The 26,142-nt window shown below is 35.8% G+C and overlaps 1 protein-coding gene across 3 annotated transcripts in view; it reads left to right on the forward strand.

The window, feature by feature from the left end:
• Positions 1 to 20,314, forward strand: part of MMUT (methylmalonyl-CoA mutase) — a 35,602-nt gene extending 15,288 nt beyond the window's left edge. For 2 of the 3 annotated variants that reach the window (XM_010374998.2, XM_010374999.2), the window contains exons 8-13: positions 861 to 976; positions 4,245 to 4,360; positions 7,788 to 7,919; positions 10,300 to 10,447; positions 14,966 to 15,133; positions 18,831 to 20,314. In XM_010374998.2, the coding sequence (XP_010373300.2) occupies positions 861 to 976; positions 4,245 to 4,360; positions 7,788 to 7,919; positions 10,300 to 10,447; positions 14,966 to 15,133; positions 18,831 to 18,959 (809 nt within the window). In that variant the 3' untranslated portion in view covers positions 18,960 to 20,314. Of the gene's footprint in view, positions 1 to 860; positions 977 to 4,244; positions 4,361 to 7,787; positions 7,927 to 10,299; positions 10,448 to 14,965; positions 15,134 to 18,830 lie in introns of those variants that run through there. The other variant, XM_030928927.1, reaches the window with a different exon arrangement.
• Positions 20,315 to 26,142: the final 5,828 nt, after the last annotated feature.

Genomic DNA, 26,142 nt, shown 5'->3' on the forward strand with positions numbered 1-26,142 from the left:
TTCACATACATGGATGCACACAGGCAAGCATATGTACAAAGTGTGTGTGGATGTCTACCCATTGTATATATGTACTTGTTTGTGAGTAGATGTCATTAACATTTTGAAGATGACACTGTTGATGATCACAGTGTTCTCTGCATTGGAGTATTCATTCGTTCAATGAATGCTTTTTTAGTTTATTTTGTTTGAGACACTTGCTATGTCTGGGCATACAACTGTGAACAGGACACACATGACCTCTATGCACACAAATCTTACATTCTAGTGAAAGAGAGGGAAATGATCAAGCAAATAAAGAATTATAGATCATGATAAGTGCTATGAAGGAAATATGAAGGAGTATAACCAGTGGTAGGGGTTGCGGGAAGTTTTATATAAGAATAATAATCTGGTCGTTTGAGGTAAAATATATTCTTTATCATGTAAGGAAGTATCTTTGTCATTTTGATTTACTACTTATAGAAGGGTTCTTTTTTTGTTTAAAAGTGATTGGCTGAATTCAAAAAAATATTAGAAAAGCTACTGGGTATTCATTCTCTACCTTATAAATCTTAGATGGCAACTTCTCTGATTGTTATTTTGAAGTGATAGAAGATTTATTAGAAACTGTGGGAAAGTGTGTATTAATAATTTGGTAGAATAATGAAAGTCCTTCCTTACAGAGATTCTGACATATACCTCTACTTTCCTCTCACACCCCCTTCTCAGATTGGGATTTGCTGATCTATGTTGAAGTTTCATTAAGACTTAAGAATACTACTTAAAGATATTAAATTTGTAAGAAAAATACGTCATACCCAGAGCATTACAATTAGGTAATTATTTGGGAATAAATTTTTTCTTTGGGAAATTACCAGGTTCTGAAGTCATCGTTGGAGTAAATAAGTACCAGTTGGAAAAAGAAGACACCGTAGAAGTTCTGGCAATTGATAATACTTCAGTGCGAAACAGGCAGATTGAAAAACTTCAGAAGGTATTAATAGCTTTTTTGTTTGTTTGTTTTTTGTTTTTTGTTTTTTTAGTATTTTCTGTGTTCTGGGCACTGGCTAGGCTCTGAAATTGTGCTTAAATTAATCCTTACAACAGCATGAGGTGGGTATTAATTTCCATTATTTCAAATGTAAGGGAACTAAAGATAAGGCATTGAGAAACTTGCTCAGGATAAATAATTAGACAACCAGGACTCAGTCTTAGTCTGTTGACACCAAAAACTTGTTTTAAACCATGATATCTACCTCTGTGAAACTTCTAAGTTGTTATTAAAAACCACACTACAATAATACCTTCCATAATTTATAGATTAAAACCAAGGCTTAGATAATTATGTAACTTACTCAAAGTTAAAAACAGAATAAAGTTTAGAGTTAGTATTTGAATCCAGGGCTTCTTATTATGATTTCTTTCACCAGAATGATAGCATCTGATACTACTGTTAAATAATTACTTGCTTTTTGATTTTTAAAATTCAACTATATTTGGTAGTGCTTTAGTAAGGTACAGTATATAATAACCTTTATTTATTTTGATTGAAACTAGAGTACTGTGTTCCCTTCTTATTTTGTCACTGAGTTGATCCAAAGCATATGAAATACTAAAATAGGTAAATCAAATTCATTGTCACTGTTGTAACCTGTATATTTTTGTTGTGTGAAGCTACTTTGGCTTCTTAATCTTTGGCATTTGTAATTACTGCTGTTTCCAAGGTAGGAAGCTTAAAAATTTAATTACTTTTCTTTCTTCACTTTTCCTGAGATTGTTTAATGTATGACTTTTTTTTAGTTTGATCTATAAAAATCTAATAGTATTTATTGTATTTGGAAAACCCCTTTCTTCTCTCTTATACTTTAGGTTCTTAATAACTTTATATCTTCATAGCCTGAGGGGTTTCATTTATCATAAATAATGATAAACTTTATTTTGGGCAACAGAGAGAAATTCGTTAATGACAATATAGGAATAATAGTTAACATTTATTGAGCACTTACTAGGTACCACATACTATACTAAATGCTTTTCGTGAATTGTTGTTTTTGTGTATTATTTTATTTAACAGGTAATTACTATTTTTATTTCCATTTACAGATAAGGGAACTAATGATTGGAGAGTCTCATTTAGTTGCTCAAGTTTATAGTATAAGTGAGAAAGCTGGGATTTGAATGCAGGCTTTTTGATTCTAGTGCCAGTTTAGGATAAATGGATATTCTGATGTAACTTTTTCCTAGTTTTGAACCTTCTTAGGACCATGACCAAATCAAAATTCTTCTTTTATAAAAATTGACTTTCATAGCTAGAATCAGATATTTTTATAGCAAAATATATTTCTGCTGCAGTACTCTGAGCTGTCTTCAGTAATGAACTCAAGTTTATATTGTCTTATGCTTTCCTTTTACCCATGGGTTTTAACAGTATTTTACTTGTGGTGGTAATTTTTTAAAAAACTTGAACTACCTCAACAGTAATTTTGTATTAAGTTATTTTTTAAATCTTTAGTCCCAATTAATTTTAGCATGTGTTTTCACTCCCTGAATTTTAGTAATCTGTTGTTGAGATAATTAGAGCAAACTACCTAATCTATGGATGACTAGTTTTCTATTAAACCAGAAAAGGTATGCTTCTCAGGTCTTTGCTCAAATGTCACCTTATCTAAGAAGCTTACGGTGATCCAATATCTACAATAGCACCCTTCTACCCTGTGCCAAATCACTTCGTTATTTTCTCGATTTACTTTATTTTTCTCTTAAATTGTATGTGTTTATTGTTTCTGTCTCCAATGAAAGATAAAGAAAAATGGGCATTATTTATTTATTTATTTATTTATTTTTTGAGACAGAGTCTCACTCTGTTGCCCAGGCTGGAGTGCAGTGGCCTGATCTTGGCTCACCACAACCTTCGCCTCCCCAGTTCAAGCAATTCTCCTGCCTCAGCTTCCCAAGTAGCTGGGACTACAAGCATGAGCCACCATGCCTGGCTAATTTTTGTATTTTTAGTAGAGACAGGGTTTTACTATGTTGGCTAGGCTGGTCTCGAACTCCTGACCTTGTGATCCACCCACCACAGCCTCCCAGAGTGCTGGGATTACAGGCGTGAGTCACCATGTCCAGCCAAAACTGGGCATTTTTATGGAGAATTTGGAGTTGAGTTTTTTCTTGCCCTAAATATAGTTGGACCTCCATATCTATGGGTTCCACATCTATGGATTTAACCAATAATGAATTGAAGATATTTGAGAAAAAAAGAATGGATGCATCTGTACTGAATGTGTACAGACTTTTTTTCTTGTTGTTATTTCCTAAACCATACTGTATAACAACTATTTATGTAGTACTTACATTGTATTAGGAATTATAAGTAATCTAGAGATGATTTAAAGTATACAAGAAAATGTACATAGGTTATATGTAAATACTACATCATTTTGTATAAGGACTTTGAACATCCCTGAATTTTGGTATCTGTGGATAGGGTGGGCAGTGGATCATGAAACCAGTCGCCCAAAGATATTGAGGGATGACTGTATAAATTTTCTGTACCATCTCTGCTTATGTATACTATATAATATTCGTGGCAGCTTCAGCACTATCATATTTTAGACTCTTTTACAGGTGGTACAATTTGTAAAAAAAAATGGATTTATGCAACTTTGTTTTGACAAATTGTTGGCAGAGCAGAGTTAGGACCCAGGGAAAACATTTTTTATTATGCTTTTCATTGTATATCTTTCTCTTAGTCTCTCTCTCTTGAGATTATTTTTAAATAAAAGTACAGCAATATACATACATATTATCAATATATTGTTATTTATCTAAAGGAAACTTAACATATAACTATAACTAAAATATTCTCCAAGTTTATATGTTTTTCTCTTGTCACTACTAATCTTTAGTGTTCCTTCAGAATACTTCATGTGAAAGACCTACTTGTTTTCAATGTCTTGCTACTTTAGAAAAGCCCAAGTAACATGTGCTACTTGGGAAGGTCAGCACTATTATTGCCCTGCATGTTTCTGATTTGCTGGGCTTGTACCAAATGTAATATTATTTTAGGAAATCCTGAGTGAATGAATGAATTGAATGAATAAACTTACTAGGTTATATATTATTCTGTTCATTTTTTTCCTCTTATATTTGGAGTTAGGATTATGGAAAAAAATGCCACGTGGTATGCATCAGGGTCTAATCTTTTGATCTCTGTTTTATTCTCTCTTCATGTAAATTGTCCCTTTCCTTGACTTTTTCCATAGATCAAATCCAGCAGGGATCAAGCTTTGGCTGAACGTTGTCTTGCTGCACTAACCGAATGTGCTGCTAGCGGAGATGGAAATATCCTGGCTCTTGCAGTGGATGCATCTCGTGCAAGGTAAAGATATATAAGTCTGGAGGTTTCCAAAGACTGAAAGTTGACCAGTTTAGCTTTTCAGAGTATACTTAAATAAAAGGTTGACGCTATAAACCATGCGAGCCCAAAAGAAAATAATGGCATCCATATAAATTTAATTCTTATCATTTTAAAATCTTCTGTATTTAAAACATTCATATATTTTGAGTGAAATGTATTAATAATTGTATATTTTACTGTGGCTGAGGAATTTTGAAACTGTTGAAATGAATCCATTTCACTGATTCACAGGTTGAAATGTGTTGAACTCTCAAGTATATTACTAGGTTTATGCCTATTACCTTGGTATTTTACCAGTTAAAATGGCTCTGGGGGGGGGGGAGGGGAACATTAATCTCAGAATTAATAGGAAAAACTTGCCATCCCATTGTTTTTGAATTAGTTTTAACCATGAAGCAACCAGAAGAGTAACCAACTTCCCCACACTCCCATCCCAGTCCTTCCCTTGTTATTAGAGCCATGTGTTCTTTTAGGAGTAGAATACTTGTTAATTGTTACTAGTCTTCTATCTCCTGTTGACATTTTGGTCTACTGCATTTGATTTTCTACTATAATATAATTGATCTTACTAAGTTCACTAGTGACCCCCCTCTTTGTCTGATATTGTGGATAATTTTTAGTCCATATCTTGAATTCTCTACAGTATTTAACATTATTGACCACCTCTTCCTTCTTGAAACTTTTTGCCATTTGTAACCCTTAACATGCTCCTTCGTCTGCTAACTTTTGTCATCCTGCATTTAAAAAAGGCTAAGTAAAAAACAGAATCTAATCTCATGTTATATCTGCTTCTGCGTTACCATAGACATGATATTTGGCAAAGTGAAGTTTTTTGTACTTACTACCCAATAGGATTGTTGTGAGAAGACATTAAAGCATTAAAAATAGTTCCTGAAACAGAATATGGCACTTAATGTGTTGTTATTATTTTTTTATTTGTTGTTATTTAAAAATTATCTCATTATATATATCAATATATAAATAAATTCATTATATTAAGAACCAGAAGGGGTCTGAAATATTATCCTTCTTGTAAGCTAGCAAGTTATCCTGTTTAATGGGGTGCTGGCTGATGATATGAGATCCCTGGATCAGAACCTAATGACAGTTTGTTACTGCAGTATTAATAGCCATAACATCAGCAGGTTTGGGCTCGTTCCTTTGATGCCCCATTGATGTGACTGATGTAAAAAGGGCTGCTAGGTGATACCTAGGTGTATTGGTGATACCTAGGTGTACTTTCAAGGAGAGGAACCCTGAGCTTAGGGATTCTGAATCTTTTGTAATGGGTAATAAGCATGGCCCCCATTGTTCTAGAGGGAGGCACTATTATATTGGACAGAAAGCATACCTACCCTTTGCTCTGGGGGTAGCCAATATTCCTGTCTTCTAAGGCAATTCACTATACAGACATCTTTGAAAATATAGTCCAAAATAAAGAGCCATCAGTGCTTTGCCCCACAGGATGTGAAGAAAGCAAGTGACCCACAGAAAATTTTCTCCCAACATATGGTAACATCATTAAATAGATTACTTTTGCTTTTAAGTGTTTATTTCTTAATATAATGAACTTTTAAAAAAATATGTTGCTTTAACTGGTTAAGGTATAATATAAATAGTATGTGTTGTTTTTTTCTACTACTGATTTCATAAAAGAAATTAGATGACTTTTTTTATTATTATACTCTTAAGTTCTAGGGTACATGTGCACAATGTGCAGGTTTGTTACATATGTATACATGTGCCATGTTGGTGTGCTGCACCCATTAACTCGTCATTTACATGAGATGCCTTTTATTAAAGTCCTTTGATGGTTGCCCATTCCTTTTAGATTAAAACCTAATCTTTCGATAGTCTGCAAGATATGCTAGATGTGACTCTTGCCCATTTCTCTGACCTCATCTTATACCACTTTCCTCAATATGCTGTGTTCCTAATGCCCTTCTTTCTATTTTTAGAACACAAAACATATTTTCCTACATCTCAGAGCCTTTGCTTTTAGTGCTTACTTTTTATTTTTTTTGAGACGGAATCTCCTTCTGTCACCCAGGCTGGAGTGCTGTGGCCGGATCTCAGCTCACTGCAAGCTCCGCCTCCCGGGTTCACACCATTCTCCTGCCTCAGCCTCCCGGGTAGCTGGGACTACAGGCGCCGCCACCTCGCCCGGCTAGTTTTTTGTAGTTTTTAGTAGAGATGGGGTTTCACCGTGTTAGCCAGGATGGTCTCGATCTCCTGACCTCGTGATCCGCCCGTCTCGGCCTCCCAAGCCTGTGCTGAGATTACAGGCTTGAGCCACCACGCCCGGCCTAGTGCTTCCTTTTTCAAACACTCTTACTCTTTTATGTTCCCTTGGGATCCCCTTATTTATAATTTATATCTTAGTTCAAAAGTCATATCTTCACATCTTCAATAACTTTAAAATAGTTCTTCCAGACACCCCATTCCATCTTTGCCTGGTTTAGTGTCTTTATAGTACTTATTACCTTATGAAATTATCTTACTAATTTATTAATTTAGTTGTTTATCATGTGCATCCTCTGACTAGATGTTACAGGTGTTAATGTCTATAAGAACAAGCACTGTTTCTTTGGTCCCATTTGTTACTGTATTGCTCTAGTAGATATAGAGATATAGTAATATCTGGCACATAATAGGCACACAGCTAATGTTGGATGAGTTAGTGAACAAATGGATGGAATATGCTAAAAGATTTACTTCTTATCAAAAAATATTTATGAGAGTGTTTCTCTTTATCTATTTGTGTTTAGTGGTGAATTATTCAGCAACCTTAAGGTACTTGTCTATATATATAATTATTAGGTCACTCAGTCATTTCTTGATTGACAAATGTTGAAAAGAGAATTGGTTGCATAAAGGCATCCAGAATAAATTTTTCACAAGTATTTTCAGAAGAAACGCTTTCATAATACATTAAAAACATTCTTTTTTTTTTTTTGAGACGGAGTCTTGCTCTGTCGCCCAGGCTGGAGTGCAGTGGCGGGATCTCAGCTCACTGCAAGCTCTGCCTCCCGGGTTCACGCCATTCTCCTGCCTCAGCCTCCCGAGTAGCTGGGACTACAGGCGCCTGCCACCTCGTCCGGCTAGTTTTTTGTATTTTTTAGTAGAGAGGGGGTTTCACCGGGTTAGCCAGGATGGTCTCGGATCTCCTGACCTCGTGATCCACCCGTCTCGGCCTCCCAAAGTGCTGGGATTACAGACTTGAGTCACCGCGCCTGGCCAAAAACATTCTTATTTTACATTTTTACAGTCTATTTTTAATAAACAGTCTTAGGTAATAAAATATGTTTAATTATATTGAATATTATGGTAAATATATATCTTTATCACAAAATAATGAAGTTGATGGAACCACCATTTCTTGTTTCAGATGTACAGTGGGAGAAATCACAGATGCCCTGAAAAAGGTATTTGGTGAACATAAAGCGAATGATCGAATGGTGAGTGGAGCATATCGCCAGGAATTTGGAGAAAGTAAAGAGATAACATCTGCTATCAAGAGGTAACATGTAAGGTTTCTTAGGCCAGAATTTCATCTTTTCTGTTAACAGAATCCCCTTGAATCTACTGGGAGCTTAATTTCCTTACATACAACTGAGAAACTTTTTGAATTTTAAAATAATAAATAGCAAATTAAATATTAATTATATTATTTATATTATATAGACTATGTAACATAATTAATAGAGTATATAATTTATTCATTACATATAATATATAATTAGAAATATACATGATATATATCTGTACTATCATTATAATATGTACATAATATTTATTTTATTTATTTATTTATTTATTTATTTATTTATTATTATTATTATACTTTAAGTCCTAGGGTGCATGTGCACACCATGCAGGTTTGTTACATATGTGTACATGTGCCATGTTAGTGTGCTGCACCCAGTTATATTAGGTATATCTCCTAATGCTATTCTTCCTCCCTCCACTCTTCCCCCTCCCCACAACAGGCCCCGGTGTGTGATGTTCCCCTTCCTGTGTCCAAGTGATCTCATTGTTCAATTCCCACCTATGAGTGAGAACATGCAGTGTTTGGTTTTCTGTTCTTGCGATAGTTTGCTGAGAATGATGGTTTCCAGCTGCATCCATATCCCTACAAAGGACATGAACTCATCCTTTTTTATGACTACATAGTATTCCATGGTGTATATGTGCCACATTTTCTTAATCCAGTCTGTCACTGATGGACATTTGTGTGGATTCCAAGTCTTTGCTATTGTGAATAGTGCTGCAATAAACATACGTGTGCATGCGTCTTTATAGCAGCATGATTTATAATCCTTTGGGTATATCCCCAGTAATGGGATGGCTGGGTCAAATGGTATTTCTAGTTCTAGATCCTTGAGGAATCGCCACACTGTTTTCCACAATGGTTGAACTAGTTTACAGTCCCACCAACAGTGTAAAAGTGTTCCTATTTCTCCACATCCTCTCCAGCACCTGTTGTTTCCTGATTTTTTAATGATTGCCCTTCTAACTGGTTTGAGATGGTGTCACATTGTGGTTTTGATATGCATTTCTCTGATGGCGAGTGATGATGAGCATTTTTTCGTGTGTCTGTTGGCTGCATGAATATCTTCTTTTGAGAAATGTCTGTTCATATCCTTTGCCCACTTTTTGATGGGGTTGTTTTTATTTAATAATAAATATTAAATGTTGAAACTAATAATATTAGTTTTCATATAATTAATACTGTTTTGAACTTTCACTATGGTCCCCTTCAGGAGTTTCTCATGTCAAACAGATGTTTAACTAACAATGATACTGCTTCATATCCTCCAGGTATTTGTATTTCAGTCTGCTTACTCTGGTAGAGTTTCATATTTTTTTAATTTGTTTACATTATTTATTGCTTGAATAATTATAAAATCTTAATTTTCGTAATTGAAAGTAAGCATTTAGTTGGCATCTATGCATACATTACAATCAGTATTTATTGAACTGATAATAACTTATACTTCCACAGCATGACTTAGAAATATATATTAATGTGATCATATCTCTCAAATGTAAAAACTAGCTTTTTGATGATTGGTCTTTCCAACTTCTGTAACAAGCTTCCCATTAAAAACTGAATTTCAATACTTGTACACTAGGTAAATATCAAAACAGCCAAGGTAAAAGTCATCAAAGTGGAACTTTTTTTCTTTTAACAAAGATAAGTGCTTTTTTGTGTTGGAAGTGAATTTGTTGGTGGAGCAAGCAAACATTTTGATTATTTAGCATTATAAGAAACCATGTTGCTCTTAGCTTGGGAGAGTTCACACTTATGAAGGGTAGATGAGATATGGACAATTCAAAGCAGCTAGTCTGTCACATATATGTATAAATGACTATGAAGTCACTTTTTCGCTTATATTTAAATCTTTCTGCATGTTGTACTCTGTACACTGACTCATGAAGGTGGGAGGTTGTCATTTTTTACTTCACCGTGATGTTCTCAGTGTTATGTGCTTATAGTCTGTGCCATCTTTCAGATTTTTCTCTAAGGGGGAGATAGCTTTAATGGAGTTTTCAATGTAAATAGATACATTAACAAAATATGGATGGGATCAGGGAGAGCATCAGGAAGAATAGCTAATGGATGGTGGCCTTAATACCTAGGTGATGGGGTGATCTATGCAGCTGTTCACCATGGCACATGTTTAACTGTGTAACAAACCTGCACATGTACCCCTGAATGTAAAATAATAATTGGAAATCAAACAAATAGAACAACAACAACAAAACCCCAAAATACAAGTAAACAAATTAAGTGTTTTTCAATAACTTGAAAGATTTGCTGTGAATAAATTAGTTTTTATATCTTGCCTTTGGAAAATTAGTATCTAACTACTGATATATTTTTAAATGTTTTTTAGGGTTCATAAATTCATGGAACGTGAAGGTCGCAGACCTCGTCTTCTTGTAGCAAAAATGGGACAAGATGGCCATGACAGAGGAGCAAAAGTTATAGCTACAGGATTTGCTGATCTTGGTTTTGATGTGGACATAGGCCCTCTTTTCCAGGTACTAAAAACTGTTGGGGGGAATTTCAAAAGTATGTACTAGTCACTTACATTTAGAAATAGTAGTAAAATGATGACAGACCAAGACATTGAGCAAATTAACACATCTTCTGGTAACTGGTATACAGCCACTGACTTGGCAAATGACTTTCTCTCCATTCCTGCCCATAAGGCCCACCAGAAGCAATTTGCCTTCAGCTGGCAAGGCCAGCAATATACCTTTACTGTCCTACTTCAGGGGTTTATTAACTCTCCGGCTTTGTCATAATCTTATTCGGAGAGATCTTGATCACTTTTCACCTCTGCAAGATACCACTCTGGTCCATTAATTGATGACGTTATGCTGATTAAATCCAGTGAGCAAGAAGTAGCAAACACATCGGACTTATTAGTGAGACATTTGCATGCCAGAGGATGGGAAATAAATCTGTCTAAAATTCAGGGACCTTCTACCTCAGTAAGATTTCTAGGGGTCCAGTGGTGTGGGCCCTGTTGAGATATTCCTTCAAAGGTGAAGGATAAATTGCTGAATTTGTCCCCTACTAAAACCAAGAAAGAGGAATAACACCTAGTGAGCCTATTTGGATTGTTGGAGGCAACACATTCCTCATTTGGGTGTGTTACTCTGGCCTATTTATCAGGTAACCCGAAAGGCTGCCACTTTTGAGTGGGGTCCAGAATAGGAGAAGGCTCTGCAACAGGTACAGGCTGCTGTGCAAGCTGCTTTGCCACTCGGGCCATATGACCCAGCAGATCCAAGGGTGCTTGAGGTGTCAGTGGCAGATAGCAATGATGTTTGGAGCCTTTGGCAGGCCTCCATAGGTGAATCACAGCAGAGGCCTCTAGGATTTTGGAGCAAGGCCCTGCCATCTTCTGCAGATACCTACTCTCCTTTTGAGAGACAGTTCTTAGCCTGTTACTGGGCTTTGGTGGAAACTGAACGTTTGACTATGGGTCATCAAGTCACCATGCAAGCTGAACTGCCTATCATGAACTGGGTGCTTTCTGACCCATCTAACCATAAAGTGGGTCATGCACAGCAGTATTCCATCATCAAATGGAATGGTATATATGTGATCGGACTTGAGCAGGTCCTGAAGGCACAAGTAAATTACATGAGAAAGTGGCTCAAATACCCATGGTCTCCACTCCTGCCACCCTGCCTTTTCTCCCCCAGCCTTTATATATATATATATATATATATATATATATATATATATATATATATGTAAGGGGGAGTTTATTAAGTGTTAACTCATATGATCACAGGGTCCCACAATAGGTCTTTTGCAGGCTGAGGAGCAAGGAGAGCCAGTCCAAGTTCCCGAACTGAAGTACGTGGAATCTGATGTTCGAGGGCAAGAAGCGTCCACCACGGGAGAAAGATGTAGGCTTGGAAGCTAGGCCAGTTTCTCTTTGCACATTTTTTTGCCTGCTTATATTCTAGCCGTGCTGACAGCTCATTAGATGGTGGCCACCCAGATTAAGGGTGGGTCTAGCCCTTTCCTAGCCCACTGACTCAAATGTTAATCTCCTTTGACATCACCCTCACAGACACACTCAGGGTCAATACTTTGTATCCTTCAACCAAGTTGACACTCAGTATTAACCATAACACATGTAGTCCAATTAATTATGATAGAAATAAAAATAAAATATAATTACTCTATCAGACTTTTAAAAGTGTCAATTCAGAACTAAAACTGATTATGCCTGGAACTATGAAGATTACTTTCAAAGATCTTATTGTACTCTTTATTGAGATTTGACTAATATTTTGTGGGAAAGATAGCCCACATGGGATTGGTGAAAAGTGTTTTGAAAAGGAAATCAAATAGCAATATAAGCTCAATTCATAAGTAAGGTTATTTTTGTTTCTTTTTGCTGTTGTTTTTTAGCTCTCTACTAATATGTTACTTAGTCACAGAATATTAGACTTAGACAGGAAAATAATTTGCTGGAGATAAATTACACTGACATTTTCCATAGAATGATAATACAAAAAAAATTTGTCTAAAAAGTACATTGAATAATTTTATATGAAAAGCCTTACCAACTACATATTTATTAATCATCTACCAGATGCTAGGCTCTGAGTTGAGTAGGATACAATTTTGTCCTCAAGGAGATTACAATCTCCTAACAAAGAGAAATTTACTTACTTGTAATTACATCAGAGCATGAAAATTACTGTAACTAAAATATGGACAAGCAGGGCACCTCACTTGTTACAAGAAACCCAGAAACTTATGTTTGTTGATCCTTGAAACTTTTGTTTGTTTCAGAAGCACAGTGTCATTCACTTTCTAGTAAAAATCACTCTCTGAAGTGGATGGAAAAGAGCTGCAACTAGATGCAAAGAGTCCGGTGAAGAAAAAAAATGAGAAGCAATGAAGACCTTAACTAGGGCAATGTCAGGATCTCAAGAGAAACCAAATCTCAGCTAGGATTTTGAAGAAAATTTAATGGAGTGACTACTTACAGATACGTAGGCAAGATTGATAGAACCACTAAGGAATAGCGAGGCCTCCAGGAATTAAATTTTTAAGAATTTCAAAAGCCAGTTGTTTTTCATGGTGTGAAATGGTATCTTATTTAAGTTCCTTATAGATTCTAGAGATTAGACCTTTTACTATTGCTTAAAACCAAAGGTGATAAGTACTAAAAACTCATCACTCCCTATACTTACTATATTTTATTATTATCTGCTCTTTAGGTTATTTCCATCTATTTTATCTATATGGTAGAGATATTGTATAATTGTGTGACTATTGTGCATCTTTTCTGCTTTGCATTTAGTAATGTCATGTTAATAGGGTGAAATTGGCTATGGTTGGAATATTCACAACATAAAAATCAGCAAACACGAAAAATTAGGGATTGAGTTATTGCTTTCAGAAAATTTGATGAAAAATGTAGATAATCAGAACAAAGTTCTCTGAGGGAAATAATATAATGGTAAATATTAAATTTAAAAGTTTCTGATACCTGTAGGCACTACGTTAGGAAGACCCCCAACATTTGAGGAAACATTCTTTTAGTATTCAAAAAAATATTATTATTATTATTTTTATTTTAAGTTCAGGGGTACATGTTTAGGTTTGTTATATAGGCAAACTTGTGTCATTAAGCCTAGTACCCATTAGTTATTTTTCCTGATCCTCTCCCTCCTCCTGCTCCTCTAACCTCTGATAGGCTCCAGTGTGTGTTGTTTCCCTCTTTGCCTTCTTTGTGTCCGTGTGTTCTCATCATTTAGCTCCCAATTATAAGAAAGAACATGTGGTATTTGGTTTTTCTGTCCCTGTGTTAGTTTGCTGAGGATAATGGCTTCCAGCTTTATCCATGTTCCTGCAAAGGACACAATCTCATTCTTTTTTTCTGGCTGCATAGTATTCTTCAGTGTGTATGTATCACATTTTCTTTATCCAGTCTATCATTGATGGGCATTTAGCTTGATTCCATGTCTTTACTGTGGTGAATAGTGCTACAGTGAACATACATGTGAATGTGTATTTTTTTTTTTTTTTTTTTTTGGAGAGTCTCACTCTTTCGTCCATGCTGGAGTGTAGTGGTATGATCTTGGCTCACTAAAACCTCCACCTCCTGGGTTCAAGTGAGTCTTCTGCCTCAGTCATATGAGTAGCTGGGACTACAGGCACATGCCACTATACCTGGCTAATTTTTGTATTTTTAGTAGAGATGGGTTTCACCATGTTGGCCAGGCTGGTCTGGAACTCTTGACCTCAAGTGATCCACCCCCCCTCTGCCTCCCAAAGTGCTGGAATTACAGGCCTGAGCCACCGTGCCCGGCTGCATGCATGTGTTTTTATAATGAAAAGATTTCTATTCTTTTGGGTATATGTACGGTAATGGGATTGCTGGGTTGGGAGGTATTTCTGTTTTTAGGTCTGTGTGGAATCACCACACTGTCATCTACAATGGTTGAACTAATTTACACTCTCATCAACAGTGTATAAACGTTCCTTTTTCTCCACAGCCTTGCTAGCATCTGTTATTTTTCGACTTTTTTAATAATAGCCATTCTGACTGGTGTGAAATGGTGTCTCATTGGGGTTTTTATTTGCAGTTCTCTAACAATCAGTGATTTTGAGCTTTTTTTAAAGTGTGATTGTTGGCCACATGTATGTCTTTTTTGAAAAGTGTCTGTTCATGTCTTTTGCTCACTTTTTAGTGTTTTTTTTTTGTAAATTGGTTTAAATTTTTTATAGATGCAGATATTAGACCTTTGTCAGATTCACAGTTTGCAAAAATTTTCTCCCATTCTGTAGGTTTTCTCTTTACTCTGTTGACAGTATCTTATTTAGTGCAGATGCTTTTTAGTTTAATTAGATCTCATTTGTCAATTTTTGCTTTTGTTGTAATTGCTTTTGGCATCTTCATCGTGAAGTCTTTGCCTATTAGTATGTTCTGAATGGTATTGCCTAGATAGTCTTCCAGGGTTTTTATAGTCATTATCTAGTAATAAACAATGATTTATCTTTACTTTCTGACTGTTTAGACTCCTCGTGAAGTGGCCCAGCAGGCCGTGGATGCAGATGTGCATGCTGTGGGCGTAAGCACCCTTGCTGCTGGTCATAAAACCCTAGTTCCTGAACTCATCAAAGAACTTAACTCCCTTGGACGGCCAGATATTCTTGTCATGTGTGGAGGGGTGATACCGCCTCAGGTATTTTTCATCTCTATTTTTCTAGTACTGTGATGGGAATCCTGAGTAGTGATAGCTTCTATGTGGTTCTAAAGATAATATGTTCCTAAATCTACAACAAATTTATTTCCTGTCGATTTCACTAAATAAATTCTAGAAGGTCTAAAAGTGGACAGTGTTGTTTTATATTCACGTTATATTGCAATTCATTATGTATAATTTAACTTAACACTTTACAAAGCTTCAGTGAGAGAACTACCTCCTTGCAAACCAGTAACCTATGCCAGATGTCTACCTTCATTCTCAATAAACAGTTATGGAGAAAGAAAAGGATAAAAGTAATAAAACTCCTAAGTGGAGTAGAGAACAGTGGTAGTAAATACACAGTGAATATGTCAAACCCTAGCCAGAGATATAGTGAGTATTCCTTGTCCTGGGGGGTGGGATGAGTCCTTTAGTTTGCTTGCTTCTATTTAGAAGGAGCTACCTTGTCCTTTTCCTCCAGGATGGTCCCATCCATAAATGTTATCTTACCTCAGAGCTATATCATTTACGTGGTCCTATAAAACCCTTTATTATTTAAGCTAATTTGATTAGGGTATGGTATTTCAGGAGCCAAAAATATCCTATTGCAGACATAAATAGAATCAGCTTGTCTTGAAAATTATAGGCTGAATGGGGAGGAGGTGAATACATGAACAAAACTGTGAGTCCTCTTAGGAAAGGAGAAATAGATGTTACCTACAATGATATCAGTTAATTTATTAGTGAGCTAGGGAGACACCTTCCACATATGACATTCCTGGCCAGTTAAAGTAGTTATTTAAAATACAAATAGATTCTATTTCCAATCCAGTTCTCAATTATATCAAGATTTTCTTTTTTACTAAGAATGGAAAAAATGTCAAGTTAAAAGAACTGTATATGAGGCCATGTAAGTAAATGATTCATAGATGCTACAAAGGCCCCATTGCTATAGCAGGAATCCATCAGTGAAGTGTGACCTTGTTTCCACATCTACAGCTTTTTTTTTTTCCTCCATTAAAACTCAGAATATAGAATAGCACATTAATATACTACTCGTGAAAGGAGAAAATTCATATGAATAAGGTTGTGAGATTCGTAATAAAGTGGGGCTAGTGAACAAACTACATATTTATTTTCTTTCCAACGGCACATTATTTAATGTGATATAATCAACACAAAATTCTTTTTGTTAATGTACTTGCCTATTACATTCCTAAAATAGGTCATTATTTGAGAAAATAAAGGGTATTTTTTATTGCAGTCTATCTGCAGAACACTTCTATCAGTGTTGTAGTTTTAGAGTCTGTGATACCTAGGCATGATATTAAAATGTAAGGACCAAAATAATTAGCCAGTAGAAAACATTTGGATTGGAATTCATGTTGAGAAAAAAAATGTAGGCCTGTTATATAGGTGAGCTGACATTTTCAAGAATTATATTTCAAATAAGTTGTATTAATTCTCTGGATATTTAAATTACTTAGAACATCTTTAGGTGTTTTCCATGTGATTTTTCCCATGAATTTAACAACTGAGGATAAGGACCATTTTCTGTGTTATACTTTTGTGTGAATATGGGTATCCCATATTATGTAATTATAGTAGTTAGCACCCTTATTTTCTCACTATTTGGTTGCAGTGAATATGTAAAATGTTGCTATTGTTCAATTAAAGGTCACTTAGTTTTAAATTAGAAGGCACTAATATCTAGTGGCTAATCAAACAGATACAGCCTCTGCCATGTGGAGCTTACCATTTCTGCAGTCTGATTAAATGAATAAACGTGGTCTGTCCTTACCAATATGTTACTACAATCAGGATTTTCTAACTCTCTTAGCAGCAGTCGCCTCCAAGTTTTTTTCAGCAGCTTGAGCAGACTCACGATGCCTGCTTCCATCCTGAAGCAGGTACTATGCTATCCCTGGCCCAGCTAAGTGGAGGACATTCAAACATATATTTTTATTTGGAAATAATTTCAAACTAACAGATAAGTTGCAAAAATAACAATAGTACAAAAAATATCTGTATACCCTTTACCCAGATTCACTTACTGCTAACATTTTACCCTCTCACAAAGGTATATTTTACAAGGCTTATGTAAGAAAGAGTTAGGTAAGTCATATACCCTTTTTGCAGTTGCAACATCTTGCAGTTCTCTTCCAGTTGAATCCTCCATTCTAAAGCCATAACTCAGATGTCAGGACAAATGGTACATGGGATTTTTAGGAAGGAGAGAAGTATATGACCTATTAATCTGACCATCTCCAATTTGGAGATGATTGTTATTACATGTTTCATTCAGTTCCCTTATGAGCTCTTAAACTCTGTAGCATCTGCTCAAGAACAATGACATGTTTTGAGCACTTTTATGTGTCAGGTACCAGGGAAACAGATTGGACATGATCTCTGCTCTCATAATTTCACAGACTAGAAGGAGACAAGTTCAATGAGATGTATTAAGTTCTAATGCAACATTATAGTATTATAAGAATATTACAGTTATATAATAGAGACAGAAAAGTAGTAGTTGGGGAGTAATTAGCTTGACCATATAATTTATCATCCAAATACGGTCACTTGAGAGTAGAAATGGGTGCTCTTTAAAAGAGTGCTGCAACAATAAACTGTCCTGTCATATATGATCACTCATCAGACTGTCCTGTCATATATGATCACTCTACTGGATAAGGATCAGGTTCTTATAGCACATCCTAACCGCAATCGATATTGTAGCTACAAATGTTCAGATGTTAAAACAGCCTAAATCCTGCGGGGTTATTTGTGCCCTTGCTATCTTTTGACTCATACTTTGACTGTTACAATAAACTAAAAATGGTGGGCGCAGTGGCTCACGCCTGTTATCCCAGCACTTTGGGAGGTCGAGGCGGGCGGATCATGAGGTCAGGTGATCGAGACCATCCTGGCTAACATGGTGAAACCCCGTCTCTACTAAAAATACAAAAAATTAGCCGGGTGTGGTGGCGGGTGCCTGTAGTCCCAGCTACTCGGGAGGCTGAGGCAGGAGAATGGCAGGAACCTGGAGGCGGAGCTTGCAGTGAGCCGAGATCGCACCACTGCACTCCAGCCTGGGTGACAGAGCGAGACTCCGTCTCAAAAAATAAAAAATAAATAAATACATACATACATACATACATACATACATACATACATACATACATAAAATAAAACAGCAACAGAGAATGAAAAAAAAAGGGCTTATTTTCATTTGTAGGAAATCTATCAGGTGTCCAAATTCAAAGTGCCACCATTCACTAACTGCAGACAGAATACCTAGGAGAAAATAGTTTTTTAGGCTCAAACTTATCATATGATACTAAATTTAACACAAATAATGACAAGTAGTGAAAATTTAGGTGAGAGAAAATTATGACTTAAGGCTCAGAAGTTGTCAGTCAGGATATCCAGCTTCCCACCACAAACAACACATAGAGGTATTTAGAAAATGGGTGGAGTGTTTTTTTTTTTTTTTTTTTAATGTGGACTGGGAGACTGGTGCTGAGGGCTATTAGTAGCACTCCCAATCAAGGAAGAATTTTTTAGACCCACATGCCAATAGTATACCAGTTGAGAAGGTTTTGGGTAATTGAGGGACAAAGAAGAAAAGATAGCGTTTTATTTCCTTGAAAATGGAAATAGTGTCTCTTATTAATTAAACAAATTCTTTCGACAGGATTATGAATTTCTGTTTGAAGTTGGTGTTTCCAATGTATTTGGTCCTGGGACTCGAATTCCAAAGGCTGCCGTTCAAGTGCTTGATGATATTGAGAAGTGTTTGGAAAAGAAGCAGCAATATGTATAATTTCCGCTTTTTGTTTTAGCTTTTTTCTAAAATATTATTTTAGTTATGATCAAAGAAGAGAGTAAAGCTATGTCTTCAATTTAATTTCAATACTTGATTTGTACTTTCCTTGAAAGCTTTACTTTAAAATACCTTACGTATAAGCCTGGCGTCATGCTATACGTATGTACATACAGTTTCACTTCAAAAATTAAAAAATAAAATCTCTAAAACCTCTCTATAACAATACTTTATCAAGAACTCTAGACAAAGGTATTATTTTTAAAAATCATGGTGTTGTATTTAGTAGAATGTTTCTTATAAATCTGTTTGCTTTTTATATTGAGAATTAAGCTATATCTAAAAAACTCTAACTAGTCCCATTTTTCAGTTTAGCATTACATGTCTTGAGCACCAGAAAATAAAATCCATATATTAATAAACACCTATCTTGAAAAACTAGTGGAGTGTATTTACATGGCGAAAGAGATTTTGGGTGGAGTCCTCAGCCAAATTCTACCAGAATCACCTTGATAAAAGAAGTATTGAAATCAAGCACAGCAGGTTGGAATATGGGGAATTTGACATCATATTTCTTCAAGTCTGATTTTACTTTCTTCCTGAGCATGACCATTTGACCTTGTTATTTCTGGGCTTTGCTCAAGACTCAGGAGAGTAGATGTTTATGAACATTCCTTTAAATGAAAGTGCTTAGGTTGTAGTTATGGCTTTGTCTAGAGTGATGATGTCAACTGTGAGTGTAGGTCTGATATAGAAAGAATTCAACTTTCCAGATCTAGAAAGATGCTACCTTGCATAGATTTGCTCATTAAACATAAATTGCAAAGATAAAAATATCACAGAGAACACCTGTACTTTGCTTATTGAAAGATTTGCTCACTAAAGAAGGAAAGTTGTCATTTACCTGTGTAACAAATCTGTGCATCCTGCACATGTTCCCCAGAATGTAAAATAAAAATAAAAATTTTAAAAATAAAAAAGGAAAGTTGTCTTTTATTGTTAACATGATCCATTACATGAATATAAAATAATTATCTTTTATAATAAATTTCTGTTGTGTTAGATCAGAGAGCAATCTTTTGGAAAGTATTATAGATATATTACTGTAGAATTTACAGTAACTCATTGTAATACAATGTATTTAATTTTCAGAATAAGATTATCTGAATGGTATTGTCATGATTATTGTTCCCATTTTGCAGATGAACACTGACTTCAAGTCCAATGATATATTCACTATACCATTTTATTGACTATTCCTTGTAAAGCAATGCATACTAATTTAATAGGTACTTGGTTTCTGTGATGTGTTCAGTTGTCTGCTGGGTGACGTGAAATAAACTCATCTTTGAGGAGTTTACAGTTCTTGACATTCAGTATCTTTTGAGTAGACTACTTTGGAAGGAAGAATAGCAGCCACCTGCTACCAAATTTCACATCCATTGTGTGTGTGTGTGTGTGTGTGTGTGTGTGTGTGTTTACCTGAAGTCAGAAGTACTGGGCTCCAATAACCTTGATATTTGAAAACCTATTTTCTGAAATATCCAGTGGCATAACTCATAGAAATTAAATCTGGCCTGACTCTAAGATTAAATTTTCTCATTAAATTGAGGAAATGTTAAAACTTAAACACTTTAGTGTTATTTAGATTCCAAAAGAAATTTCATCTGACTTTTATTACTATCCTTATTTTTGAATGAAAACTTCTATGGCCAACAATAAGCAGACTTTTGGAAATGATCGGGAAAATAACCAAGTATATTAAAAAAGTGGATAGATATGTTATACAGCTAAGCTATCCCATATTCACCAAATAGTATAAGATATTAATAAATGGATCAGGAAGATAACTACTTTCCTCATTTCCTTTCATCAAAAACATCCAATTCAAGATAGAAGATTCCAGTGACAATTATAAAACACAACCAAAAGATACAGCATAAAGCAATTTAACTTACTGAGATATGTGTTGTTTCACAGGTCAGCACTTCATCAATCTAATAGTGCCCAATCTTAGTTACAGCTGTTTCATCTTTGATAAGATTATATTTATGATGCATGATGCCAGTAAGGCAACTGACAGATACGGGAAGAAGATGTTGCATTCATAGCCAGTGTGATCTAGATATCTTTGCTTTGTTTACAGGCTAATGAAGAATCAGAAGTTCATCTGTGAGAAACATACCACATACACACATCCACACCTGAATTGAAGAAATAGGGAACTCGGGCATTAACTAACTTAAACTCATATCAATCAGGATTCAATCAGAGAAGAATCAGTAGGAGAAATGTGTGTGTGAATGTGTGTGAGTTTGTGTGTGTGTGTATGTGTGTTTATGAGCCGACTAGAACCCCACAGGCAGAAGCTGAAGCTTGTTTTCTTCAGGGAACCAGTCAGGAAGGAAGATAGTAGATAGTAGACTGAAGGGAGAGCAGTTGTTGATTCAGTGACTGGAGTCTCTGGGCTCAGGAAAGGTTCAAGCCCGTTTTATTATTTATTAATTATTATTTATTTTGTAATTATACTTTAAGTTCTGGGATACATGTGCAGAACATTCAGGTTTGTTACATAGGTATACATGTGGCATGGTGGTTTGCTGCACCCATCAACCCATCATCTAGGTTTTTTAAACCCCACATGCATTAGGTATTTGTCCTGATGTTCTCCCGTCCCTTGCCCCCCAACCCCCCAACAGGCCCCTGTGTATGATGTTCCCCTCCCTGTGTCCACGTGTTCTCATTGTTCAACTCCCACTTATGAATGAAACATGCGGTGTTTGATTTGCTGTTCCTGTGTTAAACTGCTGAGAATGATGGTTTCCAGCTTCACCCATGTCCCTGCAAAGGACATGAAACTCATTCTTTTTATGGCTGCATAGTATTCCATGGTGTAGATGTGCCACATCATTTTCTTTATCTAGTGAGCTTTTATCTGATTAAGTCAGATGGCTTGCTCAGGATAATCTGTCTTTTGATTAAAGCCAACTGTTTAGGGGCTTTAATTATATCTATGACATTTCTTTCCAGCATTATTCAGAGATTAGTGTTTGATCGACTGGCAGAATGTGTTTGTGTGTGTGCTACAGAATGACCGTCTCCTTTCCATCCTCCAATTCACAAAAGAGAGGGAATATCTTATCCATTGTATCTCACCCTAACTGGAAATATGCTAGAAAGAGAATTTTGGAGACTGTAGTTCATTCTAGCTAAACTGACACATTACAATTACAAAATCATCATATCCTCTCACTTTATAGATAGGCAACTGATGCAGAGAAAGGAAGAAGATTTAACCACGATGACATGGTATTTATAGCGTGTATAGAGCCCGCTCTGTTGGCTCCAGACTCAGCAGTTTTCATATTCATATCTGAGGAAAGTCACATTATCAAGATTTATAACTACCCATATTTGCTATTCATTATTCCGCAGAAAGGTCCAAAATTTAGAGTCAGTACATATATGGTTGGTGACAAAAATATTGAAGAATCACTTTTGTATTGAATCAAACATTTGCATCAAAGGTATCTGGGGATGTACTTTCTCAAAACCAGTCTTTTAAACAAAATTCTCAGAGCTTCTGTGTTATTAATGAATATATATCAACTGGGATTAGTAAATACATAAGACTTTTCCAAGACTGTAACAACTAACAGTAATTGTTATACCAAGCAGGCACTACTTTTCCTTTACTGTAAAGACTGCTCTGATTATAGACACTATTGACTCTTCTTCCCAAATGAGTCAGGAGTAAATAGACTCGGATGGAACTTCTGGCTATAATAGATGGAGTTCCATAACTACAGGGAAGGCAAAGTCTTTCTAGCAATATTATAAGTAGGCTAGTTGCATCACATCTTATCTATCTGCAGTGTTCTATCAAAAAGCTAATCTGGAGAAGGGAAGTTCATTTGTCGAGCCTTGGGCTCTTTCAAAGTCTTGCACAAAGTGTTATTGAAAAAAATATAGAAAATACATATAAAATATATAAAAAGAACTCCAGACTGGAGAATCCAGAAAATATGTTTCCAACTAATAGTCTGCTGATAATAGAGTGCTAGTTAAGTCATTCAAGAATTCTGTATCGTATATTTCCTAACTAAAAGTGAGGAGGTTCTTTCCCTAACAATAGTGACATATTTTTCATTTGGATCCTGTGTTTCTTATCTCTAGAAGTTACATTTGTTTTTTGTTTTTTTTTTATAGCTTTCTATTTCTCTTGTCACATTTTCTTTACATTTTGAACATATTTGTAATATATTAGCTGTGCTAAGTTTTTTGCAAGATGATTCTATTATTTCTGTCATTTGGAGTTTGCATTATTTAATTTATTTTCTTTCTGGTTATGGGTTGTGTTGCTTTTTTGGTAATTGATCATTAGATGACAGATACTGTAAATTTTATATTAGTTTGCTGTATTGTCTGTTTTCACATGGCTGGAAATAACTACCTGAGACTAGGTAATTTATAAAGAAAAGAGGTTTAATTGACCTACAGTTCTGCGTGGCTGGGGAGGCCTCAGGGAACTTACAGTCATGGCAGAAGGTGAAGGGAAAGCAAGGCATGTCTCACATGGCAGCAGAGCAGAGAGAAAGAGAAAGTGCCACACTTTCAAACCATCAGATCTTGTGAGAACTCACTCTCTAGCTTGAGTACAGCATGGGGGAAATCACTCCCAAGATCTAATCACCTTCCAGCAGGTCCCTCCAACAAGTGGGGATTAAAATTCAAGACGAGATTTGGGTGGGGACACAGAGCCAAACCATATCAATTGCATTCCTTCAAAGAGTATTGAACTATGTCCTCACACAGAGTTAAATTACTTGCAGATCATTTTTATTTTTTCCATACTTGTTTTTAAGCTTTGTTAGTCTGGATCAAGAACAGCCTTTACAGTAGGGCTAATTTAGTGCCTTTCTTTCTTTCTTCTTTTTTTTTTTTTTCTCACTCCGTTGCCCAGGCTAGAGTGCACTGGTGCGATCTTGGCTCACTGCAACCTCCACCCCCTGGGTTCAAGCAATGCTTCTGCCTCAGCCTCCCTAGTAGCTGGGATTACAGGTGCGTGCCACCACACCCAGCTAATTTTTTATATTTTTGGTAGAGATGGGGTTTCACCATGTTGGCCAGGCTGGTGCCATCCTGACCCTGTTATCCTAGTGCCATCTTTAAAATTCTGATATTGCATGATCCAGTAATTCCATTTCTGGGTATATACTCAAAAGAAGTGAAAGCAGGACTCAAACAGATTTGTACACTAATTGCTATGAACTAAATGTTTGTGACTCCCCAGACTTTATTTTGAAGTGCTTATCCTCAATGTAATGGTACTTGGAGGTAGGATCTTTGGGAGGTAATTAGATTTGGATACCATCATGAGGATGGGAGCCTCATGATGGAATTAGTGCCCTTTTATGAAGAGACCAGAGTTTTCCTGGTCAGGTGAGGATACAGTACAAAGGCAGCCATCTTCAATAGGATCTTCAAGAGGAGCTGAACTGGTTACCATCTTGATCTTCCACTTTCCAGCCTCCAGAACTGCCTGTTCTGGAATAACAGAAATAAATGCCTGATGTTTAAGTCATGCAGTCGATGGTAATTTGTTATACACCCCAAGCAAAGACACAAATGTTCATAGCACATAGCAGCATTACTCATAATAACCAAAAACTAGCAACAACCCAGTGTCCATGATAAAATGTGACATATACTTACAGTGAATATTATTCAGCCTTAACAAGGAAGAAAATTTGACACATGCTACAATATGCACGTGTCCCTGAAGACATTTTGCTAAATGAAATGAGCCAGTTAAAAAAGAAAAAAAAAAAGCACTGTATGAATCCTATTGTATGAGGTTTTTATAGTTGTCAGATTCACAGAGATAGAAGTAGAATGGTGGTCGCCTGGAGCTGGGAGGGAAGGGGAGAAAGGGGAGTTACTCTTTAGTGGCTACCAAGTTTCAGTTTTGCAAGAGAAAAAGAGTTCTGGAGATGGATGTCAGTGATGGTTGCAGGTCAATGGGAATGCACTGAAGACCACAGAACTCTACACCGAAATATGGTTAATATGATTAATTGTATGTTATATATATTTTATCACAATAAAAACGATATATTTAGGACAATGGTTAGCACATAATACAGGCTACATAAATATTAGTTATTATTACTGTATTATTATTCCTATTATTATTTTATAGAAATTAATGAATGTGAAGGTGTGAAACCAAGAAAGTAGGTGGAGAACAGATTGTTTAGAGGCTTATGCTGTTAAGAAATTTGGATTGTTGTCCTGAAGATTATAGAGAGCCATTTAAGAGTTTTAACCAGAGAAATATTCTCAGATTGTTTCAGCACAGCAGATAGAAGACGCCTTTTTATGGGGGCAATGATGGAGAAAAGAATTAAAAGGCTGTTATAGTGGTATAATAGAGAATTCAAAGTATCTAAGCTTATCTGCTTAGGTGCTGATTAGAGATGTCAGAGATGGAGAGAATATGATTTTGTTTTGGAAGATTGGCTTGACAGAAACTGGATTTTATCTGTTTTAAAAAAGTCTCTAGATCCTTAGGTATTACTGTATGCAATCTGCTATATCCCCTCACCCATTTTAGTTGTTTTCTGTGGACCTCTTTTGATGTGTAGTGATTTCATGACTGAATACACTGGTATAATGTCAAAATCAGGAAAAGGTAAAATTATGGGAATTTTTTCTCAGTGATAATTTGTGTCAATACTAGAGCTCTCTAAGATTTTCTGGCATCAGAAGAGCACCAGAATGATGTATTTAGGGGGCACTGAAGACATGAAAATTCTCTTCCTGTAATGTAATTGAAATTTACATATTGCATAAATATTTTAAATACAGGAAGCGAAGGACAGCTTTGGAGAGATATCCTTTCTGAGCAAAACCTGCATGGAACTGGAGATTTAAATTAAAGTAGCATAAAACAACAAAAAAAATTGGATGATTACTCCTTCCTTTGATTTTCATCTCATGGAGTGGGAATTTATATAATGGGGGATAGGTGGTGAGGGGAGAAGCTTTTAAAAAGATCTGTCCATTTGCTAACAAGATTATGCCGCATGTCACTGCCACCCTCCATTCGCATCCTTAAACTCCTCTGCACTTCATACTAGTCAAAAACCTATTCTTAAAAATGAATCTAATAAAACCATAT

The sequence above is a fragment of the Rhinopithecus roxellana genome, chromosome 4 (genome assembly GCF_007565055.1).
Source record: "Rhinopithecus roxellana isolate Shanxi Qingling chromosome 4, ASM756505v1, whole genome shotgun sequence".
Classification (NCBI taxonomy): domain Eukaryota; kingdom Metazoa; phylum Chordata; class Mammalia; order Primates; family Cercopithecidae; genus Rhinopithecus; species Rhinopithecus roxellana.